The 11,040-nt window shown below is 45.1% G+C and overlaps 2 protein-coding genes across 15 annotated transcripts in view; one reads left to right on the plus strand and one right to left on the minus strand.

Annotated features, from left to right (window-relative positions):
• Positions 1-5,811, plus strand: part of Mllt10 (MLLT10 histone lysine methyltransferase DOT1L cofactor) — a 144,466-nt gene extending 138,655 nt beyond the window's left edge. For 9 of the 13 annotated variants that reach the window (XM_029536162.1, XM_029536163.1, XM_029536161.1 and 6 more), the window contains 2 exons: positions 2,138-2,338; positions 4,188-5,269. In XM_029536162.1, coding sequence (XP_029392022.1) covers positions 2,138-2,338; positions 4,188-4,232 — 246 coding nt within the window. In that variant the 3' untranslated portion in view covers positions 4,233-5,269. Of the gene's footprint in view, positions 1-2,137; positions 2,339-4,187 lie in introns of all 13 variants that reach the window. The other 4 variants (XM_021195224.2, XM_021195229.1, XM_021195228.1 and 1 more) reach the window with 1 other exon arrangement.
• The window catches only part of Dnajc1 (DnaJ heat shock protein family (Hsp40) member C1), a 172,948-nt gene that overhangs the window by 9,174 nt on the left and 152,734 nt on the right, over positions 1-11,040 (minus strand). Inside the window, exon 13 of one of the 2 annotated variants that reach the window (XM_029536170.1) lies at positions 9,116-10,956. The exons of the other annotated variant lie outside the window; for it this stretch is intronic. The gene's annotated coding sequence lies outside the window, so the exon portion shown is untranslated. Of the gene's footprint in view, positions 1-9,115; positions 10,957-11,040 lie in introns of those variants that run through there. 2 annotated transcript variants of the gene reach the window in all.

Here is an 11,040-nt window from a genome sequence, read left to right on the forward strand (position 1 = left end):
GAGAGGGAGGGAGAGAGAGGGAGAGAGGGAGAGAGAGAGAGAGGGAGAGAGGGAGAGAGAGAGAGAGGGAGAGAGGGAAATGATACAGGATGAGGCAGGCATGAAATAGTCTGATGAAATAAGGTGAGGGTGAGGGCCATTTCACTTGTATTGTGGTCTTGAGAGTGGAACCAGAGCCTCAGCTGTTATAGGCTTACTGGACTAACATTCTACTGTGGCAGTCCATCTCCAGCTCATCTTAGATGGGACATGACATGTGGACCACCATTCTGTCTCCTAGCTCTTATAGGCACGTCGGTTGTGCTGATCTTGCTTTATTTTCTAAAGAATTCATTGAAGAATATTGGACTGAACATGACATGATAGTTACTAAGGGCTTAGAAACATTATTAGCTCTATGGAAACAATGAGTTTCAGGCCATACAAGGGCCTTTGACAGTTATCTGGCCCTATCCTCAACCCACTCTAAATCAATCATTCAAATCAATCAATCAATCAATCAGACTTTTCCTTCTCTGCTCAAAAGCATTCCTGACTTCACATCTTCCCTCCATTCTGCCTGCCAGTCTCACTGGGCTCTCATGGGTCTAGGATCTTGCTGTACAATCTCTCACTGAGGCCAAAGAAATGCCCCGCTTCTTCATCCACGTGGGTAATGCTAATCTCCTCCAAGTCTTTGTCCACTCTTAATTTGGCAGAGCTGCTCTGACTACTACACTGTCATGGGCTCCTCTTATCAGTCACCATACCTCTACCTGCCATACACCCCAAGCAGCTAACACAGTGCCTGTAGTCAGCACTCTGGGAATCTTGAGTGGAATTTATACTTACTGAAAGTAAGAACTTGGGGGCTGGAGAGATGGCTCAGAGGTTAAGAGCAATGACTGCTCTTCCGGAGGTCCTGAGTTCAAATCCCAGCAACCACATGGTGGCTCACAACCACCCATAATAAGATCTGACACCCTCTTCTGGAGTTTCTGAAGACAACTACAGTGTACTTACATATAATAAATAAATAAATAAATAAATAAATAAATAAATAAATAAATAAATAAATAGAAAAAAAGAAAAGAAAGGAAGAACTCAAAACTGCAGCAAGAAAATATCTTGTTAGGAGTTGATGGCAACCTTCAGAAACCATTGAGAAGAATTATGTACAGAGTTTGGTCCATGGGAGTGATTCCTGAATAGCTGTTTATAATGTGACTTACCCTGTTTTAGTTTGTTTCTCTGTTACTGTGACAGAACACTGACTAAAGCAACTGAGCAAGTGTTTATTTTGGTGGATAGACTACCATACCATCTAGGGACAGCATGGCAGGAACTCGGGGTGGGAACTAAAGCAGAGTGATGGTGACCTGCCTTTCTCCTCGTGGCTTGTCAAATCTGTTTCTTAGTCCTCTCAGAACCACTTGCTGTCTACAGTGGGGTACACTCTCCTGCATCATTCATTAGTAAAGACAGTGTGTATAGGCCAATCGGATTGAAGTATTTTCTCAATTGAGGGTCCTGCACGTGTTAACAAAGTGAAGCAGCACAGCATCCAACTGCTGCTGCTTCTGTTGTGTGTTCTTCATGGACAGCCTCATTTGAAGACACTTCTGTATTTGCCTCTACTGTGTTTTAAAAATGGGCAACTCAGCAGGATGACAGCAGCATCATACACCTTTCATCTCAGCACTTTGGTTGCAGAGGGCAGATGGATTTTTGAATTCCAGGACAGCCAGGGCTACATAGAGAAATCCTATCCTGAAAAACAAAATCAACTAATAAAATCAATCAATCAATCAGCCAAATCAATCAAAAATGGTCAATTCCCAGGTGGTGCTGGGTTACTACCTATGCAATTGCTTTCCTGGATGCTGCTGGTCTTTGTCCTGTTTGTTTCTAAACAGCCTTCACCACAGTCTTGGCTAGCGCGACACTATGGAGACCAAGCTGTTCTGAAAATTCAGAGAGAGAGATCAGCATCTGCTTGCCAATCAATCAAATGCTGGGATTGAAGGCCCGTGCCACCACACTCAGCTCTTGTTCTCTTAGTAGTGACTGCTTTAAATCATAGTGTAGGAGAGAGATTGAGAAGGCGGGCTTTGCTGACTCTGGCTGAAGCTCATCTTTCATTCCATTTTTTCTGAAGGAACAGCATCAGGCCTTCCTGTACCAGCTGATGCAGCAGCAGCAGCACCACCCACCCGAGCTCCAGCAGCTGCAGCTCCCGGGACCCACGCAGATCCCCATCAACAATCTCCTTGCAGGGACTCAGGCGCCCCCACTCCACACAGCTACCACCAACCCCTTCCTCACCATCCATGGGGACAGCACAAGCCAGAAGGTCACAGTAAGTATGTTTGTGCTGCAAGTTGGAAGCAGGCTCCATAGTGAGCTTAGTTGGATGGTCTTGTCTTTTCCCTCATTATTCCCCTGACCTTTCCTTCTTAGGGCCAGTTGTTTTAGCAGCTGGAGATTGCAAACTGAGTGTCTAAGCTAAGTTAAATTTATGTGTCACTTAAGTATATCGATTTGATGTTCTAAGTATATCATATAAGGTTCTAAGGCCATTTATAATAGCATTTTCTAAAATGTTAGCAAGATATATAAAATAGCCCATTCAAACAGATTGTTTTTTTCTGCTTTTAAAATAGAGTCACATTTTCGATATGGTAAAATACAAAAAATTAGGGCAGGATTCCCAATGTTATTTCAGATTCCTTGAGAAAGTCAGTTGCTGTGCTGGAGAGATGTCCGGTACTAACAGCATCTAAAGCACTCATATTCCGTGCCCACTGCTCTTAGCACCTGTCACTCCAGCTTCAGGAAGCCCCGGTCATGTTTGTTTTCTGTAGGCACATGCACACATACACATACTATAAATGTTCCCAAAACTTAATTGCAGTCACAATTTTAATAAAATGTAAAATTTATATTTATTGGCCTTATAATTTATAAGTCATAGCATCTCATCCTTGAGGGGCAGAGGTAAAGTTAGGTGTCGACACGTGAACAGCCTGCACAGGGGCTCATGCTTAGGAAGGCCCTGCAGTGCAGACATGAAGACCTGGTGCCAGGAGGGCAAAGACAGAGGAGAAAATCCAAGGGGCAGGGGGCGCCTGCAAATCTGAGTACTGGTTTTACCATATTCATCGCTTCAAGATTTTTCTCTCGTTGTAACCTTCAGAAACATTAGTTTTCATTTAGTAATGAACACTGGTTCGGAATGTGGGCTAACTGCCGAGTGCTTTCTGTTTGTCCTCTTGCTTCCTAAGTGTGACAGCCATCACCGCACATATTGCCCTCTTTCCCTACCAGGGAGTCTGTGCTCATATAGACATTTGACACACTTTACTGTGCATTTGCTCATGGATATTTTCCACATTAAATATAGATTAATTTTTAGTGGAAGAACCACAGGAAATAATCAGAGTAACCAGCCCCATGGCAGGGGGTGGCACAGCACATATCGATAAGCAGCTGGGGGGGGGGGGTCATGAGTTTGTGGACGGAGCCATATATATAGAGAGAGGCCCCATATCTATCTGCCCCTCCCTTCCCCGCCTCTCCCCTCTCCTTCTCAGTCCCTGTTCCCCCCAAGACAAGATCTCTGTATAGTCCTGGCTGTACAGGACCTCAGTATGTAGACCAGGCTGGCCTTGGGCTCATAGGACCTGTCTATCTCTGTCTGGTCCTTTCTTTTGGGATTAAGAACAGGCACTTACCACACCTTGCTGAGATCGACCACAAAACCAACAGGAAGCTGGGTTGGGGGGGAAGTTAAGGAGTCCCTGCTGAGTACAAGGTCATATGTGATTTCAGTTCTTAACATGATAGGTGGGACCCCATTTACAATAGGCAAGAGCTAAGAGAGGTCAAAGGACATACAACTTTGGGGCCAACCATGGCTTTTTCTTAGTCCATTAAAACTCAGTATTTTCCATACTTTGCTCCTCCTATGGAAAGGTGGATCAGGGAAGGTGATGCTACATCCTTAGAATTGTATCCAAGGATGGGCTCACCACCTTTGTGCCTTTCCATGTGCCCAATGTGGTGATATAAAGTCCTTATAAATAAATCCATGTTCACAGGAGAAACCACTTGTACCACATTGAATCAATGACAGTCTCGGAGGGTATTATCTTGTCATGGCCAACATTGGTTGAACTAATGCTTCTTATTTTTGTTTTGAACTGCAGAGACTTAGTGATAAAACTGGGCCTGTAGCTCAAGAGAAAAGTTGACACTTGAAAATGGCCACAACTCGCCTCTCCTGCTGTTCTGTGCTTCACTGGCTGCTGCAGTGTCTGCCACAGCTATGAAGAAGAGCGGCGGGAACACACGGGGGGACGCCACACACTCCCTTGTAAGGCTCTGATTTTCTTGTTGCTTTGTTGCACTGAAATGGAATTCCTATATCCCCCATCCCCTACCAAAGTGTTTGAACTTTGGAAGAAAAATTAACTTTTTGTCAATGAAATAATTCATATGCAATGAGTTTATCAATCCAAGAGAAATGTAATGTGCTTGCTGCACAGCTAGTTTTGTTATAAATTGGAGACATATAAAACTAAAGACTATTCTATTTGCAAACCACTTGGTTATATCATAAAAGTTGGAATATGAAATATCTTATTGGGATAAAGTGTGCTTGTTCCACGGGGCAGAGCTTAAGTTTTGAGAACTGTCTGATTTCTTCTCTTGGAGTTGTAGTCATTAAATATTGTGATTATACAGATCCTCAACTGGGGCTCTGCAGATGTTTTAAAGAATTCCTTTCTAATGAGATTTGTCCATTTGGAGATCAAATTAGGATGGAGACAACTGCTTCTGCTCACAGTAGTTTTCTTTTGCAAAAAAAAAAAAAAAAAAATTTTTTTTTTTTTTTGTGTGTGTGTGTGTAAAAACCTATTTTTGAGTTATGTGAGCTCTAAGGCTGCTGGGAGAACTAGATCAATTGGAAGAGAACAGTTTCTTTCAGAAAGAGACACCAATGTGGAAACTGCTGGAAGGTTCTAGTATCAAAGTGTCTGTTGGGACCTCCCTGGGTAGAAAGGCTCTGTACAGCAGGGTAGGCCACTTGTGCCAGCAGCCTTCCCCATGCTTCTGCCTCTGTTGAACCTTTCTGTGCCACCATAGAGAGCTCAGGCAAACTGNTTGTCCACAAGGAAACAAGTAGACCTGGGAAGAGTCGACATGCACATGCTTATCTCCTCAGCCTCAAACCACCCACTGGAACAGGCTCCCCACCGCAGTTCCTAAAACCTGTCCCACAGCCTTCCGGCTTTGAGTAGCCATGCTCTTGATTGTGACAATATGGCAGCCTAGTAGGTTAGACAGCTGGGGGTATAATCATTGCTGTTTCTGAAACATGAATCACTGGTGGGAAAGGCCCACCGGCAGTTCGACCTCCACTGTGTGATTGGCTGGAAGACCGTGCGCACGGCTTAGTCTGTTTCCTGTGACACTGCACACCTCTTACCTCACTTCTGTAAATAAGGTTGTGAATCTGTTTTGTAATGTGAAAAATTCATAACATTGATATTTTGATTTGTAATATTTCTAATTGGTAGATTTAATTGAAAAGCTAAATTAATTTATTTTTATATGTTCAGGGGAATTTTAAAGAAAGTCAAACCTTTTGTAGATAATTTAAAAGAATCAGTGTGGTTTATTTTATATATGTAACCCACTGGTTGTTATTCTGTAACAATTTGTATAAATGGTAAATTTTTGAATGTGCTNTTATTTTACTTAGATGTAAAATTCCACATGTATTAAATTGTACAAAGTTTTTGTTAATAAAATTTAATGCTGTTTATAGCTCTGTGTCCTGCCTTCTTTGCTGGACAGCGGCTGCTGCCCTGAGCTGCTGTGTGCCGCACTTGTCAGCACGGGGCAGCTCCATCGGGAGCTCGTCTTGTATTTGTCCGGTTTCTCAGGGGTAGGCTGTGCAGAAGAGCATGGAGCTGCCCAGCTGTGTCCAGAGGTGGCAGTGGTTTCTGAGGAGAGTGGGTGGGTGGGTGGGTGTCCACAATAAGGAGGGAACTGGCTCTGTAGGAGACATTTATTTATAGCACACTTGATTAAAAACTAAATTCTGTTGTTCACATACTTAGAGTAAATGAGGGGCATTCTCTAAAACAGAAATACTTAATGTGTTCAGTGACCCTTGGATCACAGATACACCATAGTTTTTACACCAGACATACCCCAGAGTATATTATTTCTTCTTGGTAATTGAGTGAACATGGGGGAAAAAAACAAAACAAAAAACCTAACCCTTGGCTCCTAACTGGCTAGCCTTGGACTCCACTGAGGTAGTTAAGGCTGCCCTTGAACTTGTAGTTCTTTTCCTGTTAAAGCTTGGGCAGTGGGATTTCAAGTTAGGGCTCCTGCAATGAGTCTCTGGTTGAGCTTCATCTCCAGCCCTAAGTCCCCAGTTTTATTACAGATTGTCTCTTCCTACAAACCTAATTCAAAGAAATGGACTTTAGAACGTCTTTTCTGTTGGCCAGATGTGTTGATGACGCCTGCATCCCAAACACCAGCTGCTTTGGCAGAGGACCCAGGTTTAGTTCTCGACATACCCAGCTATCTATAACTACTGCCAGGGGGTCTGACACCTTTTGACCCCTGTAACCATGAAGCATGCAGATGGTATGGTACATTTACATACATGCAGACAAACATTCAACCACAATTGATTTTTAAAACAGAAAGGGCAGGCATTATCTCTCCAAAGGATAAAGACCAGCCTCAGCTAAGATGGCAGATGCAGCTCTGTTTAATCCTCACTCTAGAGAACCCATTGTACAGAAGGACTACTCTGCTTCCCTCCCTCCTTAAAAGCATGGCATTTACCTTGCATGTTCTTCCTCTGGCTGGACACATGGGTGGCTGCTTTTGGGAGATGGCAGTGGTACCCAGGTCAGCTTACCCCCTGGACAGCACTTTGGAGTTGTTGAGCATGTGGTAGGGCACCCAGTTGGTGTGCTTAGCACACCGTTTTCCCTTGGCTGCTGTTTGAGTGTGGACTGGGCTAGCCTCCAGCCCACAGTCCCAGTACGTCCTATGCTGAGATCTGTAGACTTGCTCCCTTCTGTCTTCATCAAGTTGTTGTGTTGCTCCAACAAAACAAAGGAAGGGATAATCCCCTCAGCTCTGTGGACAGTTTCTGGAACTTAAAGAGCAGAGGTCTTAGGATGAAGTGTCTGTTTGCTGTTGCTTGGTTCATATATTTCTGATCAAACCCACAGGAGAGTGCTACAGTTGGGTACGGTGGTTCATACCTGTAATCCCTGCACTTGGGAGGTAGAGCCAAGAGGTTCAGTAGTTCAAGGTTATTCAAGTTCAAGGTCAACCTGTAAACCAGCCACCCCTGTAAAACTCTTTCTGTCCAAATTAAAGCGAGCCTTTAAAAGGAAATATTTCTGTGGCACTGGAGCTAGGACCCTGGGCCTTGGAGGGCTTAGCTACTACTTTACCACTGAGCTGTGTCCAGCCTTTCTCAATGTTAGCAGCAAAGTGAAGGACACCCAGCACCCTATCACCAAAGAGGAAAAGACTAGGAAAAAAAGAGGAATCCCTCTTTTTTATTCTCCCCAGTCTTTATGCTAAACACACACACACACACACACACACACACACACACACACACACACACATCCCATTTAAAACATTCTCCATTACATTCCTATAGTTAAAATATTGTACATAGACAGATTTTTGACCTTCTTTTGTTACTTTATTATAGTGGCACATATGAAAGAGTTTAGATTTTAGGAGCTGAAGTTTATATTGTTCCTTAAGTTCCTGGTGAACCTGTGCAGCTTCCACCATGTCAACAGCCTGTCTGACAATGCAAGGGGTTGATGGGGGAGCTGGAGGGTGGGGCCTGTACCACACTGGAGTCTGATAGGAAAGCAGGAAAGAGCTTTGAACATGTGTGTAGCTACGCTGCTGTCAGCAGCTGTCAGCAGCTGCCCAGGGCAAGAGGCAAAGCATGGGCCCCAGGGCTGGCTGATGGGGAAAGCAGTGAGGGAAGAGAGGCAGAAGCCAGACATGCCGTTTCCTAGATCTAGGGCCCCAGGACATTTGCTATCCAGTTACTTCTCACCAGCCTTCTTTGTGCTACAAACTTGGAATAGCATGAAGTGGCCTGAAGGGGGTTTTCTGGGCTGGGCCACACAACCCGACTCATCCGATTCCCTCAAAACTGCTTTGGGAGACATGGTGACTCCTGGCAAACATAGACCACTTTTCTTTCCTTGGTTGCTGCCATGAGACCAAGCTTCCTCTCGGCTTGACACAGACCCTGCTTTCCCTGTCTCACAGATTAGGGAGGCAACGGCTTAGTCAGACAAGGCCATGCAAGCACTCACTGCACAGTAATTATCTTAGGCAGGTAATACTTGGTCACGTTTTTTTGTAGTGCTGTCTGGGATAGAGTTTCCCAGATAGAGCCAGTGTGGAACTTCAGATCTGTTGGGGTTGAGACCCTTCCCACTACAGCAAACCAGCTACCCTGTTCTTCAGGGCCCCTCATCTGCCCATGCCCTTCCCAGGCCCCAGGATGAGTGAAAACCTGGGTGTGATGCTAAATAGCTGTCATCCCAGAACTCAAACCATAGGAGGATCAGGTCATCTTTAGCTACAGAGTGAGTTCCAGACCAGCCATGGTGTGGTGGTCTCAGTGAGATGCCCCCTAAGTCTCTAGCATTTAAATACTTGGCCCATAGTCTTGGCTGCTTGGGGAAGACACGGAGGTGGAAGCCCTGTGTGTTGCTTGGCTCACTGCACCAATACCACAAAGCATGATCACAGAACAGAAGTAAGATGTAATAGTACAGAGGGACAAGAGGTAGCAAAGAAAGGAGCCACGGTAGGACGGGGGATTGGGGCTCATGTGAAGAATTCAGGGGAACAAATGGACATGTTCTGGCATAGAAAAGCAAGTTCGGGTCCCTTAGGGATACTGACCCCCCAGTGGCACTGCTCAGTCCCAATCAGTGGCAACTTTGAATACACCAGCTTGTTCTCTCTTTCCCTTCTTCTCCTGTACCCCCCCCCCNCCGTATTAGTTGCTTCTCTGTTGCTGTTACAAAACACCATGACCAAAGCAACTTATAAAAGAAAGGGTTTATCTGGGGCCTATGGTTCCAGAGTATGAGTCCATGGTGGCTAGATGGAGGTGGCATTAGCAGGTCCTGGGACGAGTGGCCTACAGGCACCACAAGCAGCAAACAAAGCTGACTTTGAAATGGCTTTTGGAACAAAGCCAGGTATTCAAACATCTCATGAAGACCACCACAACATGGCTGGCCTGGAACTCACTCTGTATCCAAAGGTGACCTGATCCTCCCACGGTTTGAGTTCTGGGAGGACAGCCATGCAGCACCACACCCAGGTTTATAGGGTGCTAGGGATAGACACTCAGGGCTTCATGAATGCTGGGAAGCACTCTACTAGTTGAGAATTCCAGCCCAGAATGTGGGGCATTTACTTCTATTCCCATAAAAGAATGTGATCAAAAGAGGACTCATACTGATTTTCAGGATTAGAGGTAGTCAAGTCAGCCTCAGAAAGTGCTGTGGGTGCAGTGCTTGGGCGTACAGTGATGCGAGCAATCTGGATGTGAGGAGAGGTTCAGAAAATGGATAACCAGCTGAAAAATAAGTGTCCAGTTGTAAGTGGGAGGTCATGTCTGACACTCCCTAACAATGGTCCACAGGTACTCACAGAACAGGGCCACTCTAGAAAACCACTCTTGGTCTCTTTAACAACATGCACAGTGACTGAAAGCAGAACCAGCTCTGCTGGAAGTTGTGTCTTCAACGAGAGGAAGAAGGCCATTGGCTTCCTAGGGACTTTGTGTGTGGTTTTGCCCATGATAATAGGTCAAACTGCCACCACCTTCAGGAGGCCAGCTGGGTCTGTTTGACAGACTTGGACTCACATCTTGGAAAGGAGGGGTTGGGGAGGGAGTCATGGAACAGCTATGTGAGTATCCAGGCACCCCCTACTATCCAGCTGTTTTCAATTGTGTTCTAATTGCATGTGCTTTAGGGTCTCTGTAGGCAAGGAAGGATTAGGGGAACTGGCTCCCTCAATGTAGCCTTGGGAAGACACCATCCCTGCTGGCTGCAGACCTTCCAGTGTGGCTGCTTTAAGGCCACCTCTGCTCCAACCCATAAGCCCTCATCCACTGTAAGTAATCCTATATAAACTATATAAGGTTACCCTGCATGAACTTTGGAGTTGCTGGTTAGTCTTTGAGACCTTAGGAGAAGGGGTAGACATTGAGTTTTGGCAACAGCTTATCACCCTGAGAGGCCTTACCTGCTAACAGTAACATACTGGGTACTGAGGTGTCATTGTGTAGAACTGGGTATGACCACAAACAGTACACTGCAGCCAGTGGAGCGCATCTCTTGCTTGGCAGCAGTTTGAAGTTTCCTTCTAAAGTTTCAAACAAGGGGCTGGAGTGAAGTTCAATTTCCATCACCTACATGCATGGTGACTTACAGCCATCCATAACAACAGGTCTGTGGGATCCAATGTCATCTTATGGTACACAGACATACACAAAGGCAGAGCACTCACACCAAAACACAAGCCCAAAAACCTTTTCAAGTTTCAAACAAAAGCAAGAAATTCTTTTAAAAATTTTAGATCCATGTATTCATGTGCATGTGCATATGTGGGCTTCGGATGTGTGTGCCGTACCACAATAGGAATGCAGGGGCCAGAGGGCAGCTTTTGAGAACATGTGCTTCCTGGAGAGTGGGCTCAGACTGGATGGCTTAGCAGCCAGTGGCCTTATCCCCCGCACCACCTTCCAGGCTTACATCTCTCATTTGACAATCAAACTTACTTGCTTTATCTCAAATTCCACCTGATGCCTCTTTTTTTTCCCTCCTTGGCTGGCTGACAGAAGACCTTATATTTTTGGCACCACACTCTCCCCTGGAAACAAAAGGCAGGCCTGTAAACGGCACCCTATAGCGTCTATAATTGACTCATTTATTCTCATTCTCTCTCTCTCTCTCT

The sequence above is a fragment of the Mus pahari genome, chromosome 3 (genome assembly GCF_900095145.1).
Source record: "Mus pahari chromosome 3, PAHARI_EIJ_v1.1, whole genome shotgun sequence".
Classification (NCBI taxonomy): domain Eukaryota; kingdom Metazoa; phylum Chordata; class Mammalia; order Rodentia; family Muridae; genus Mus; species Mus pahari.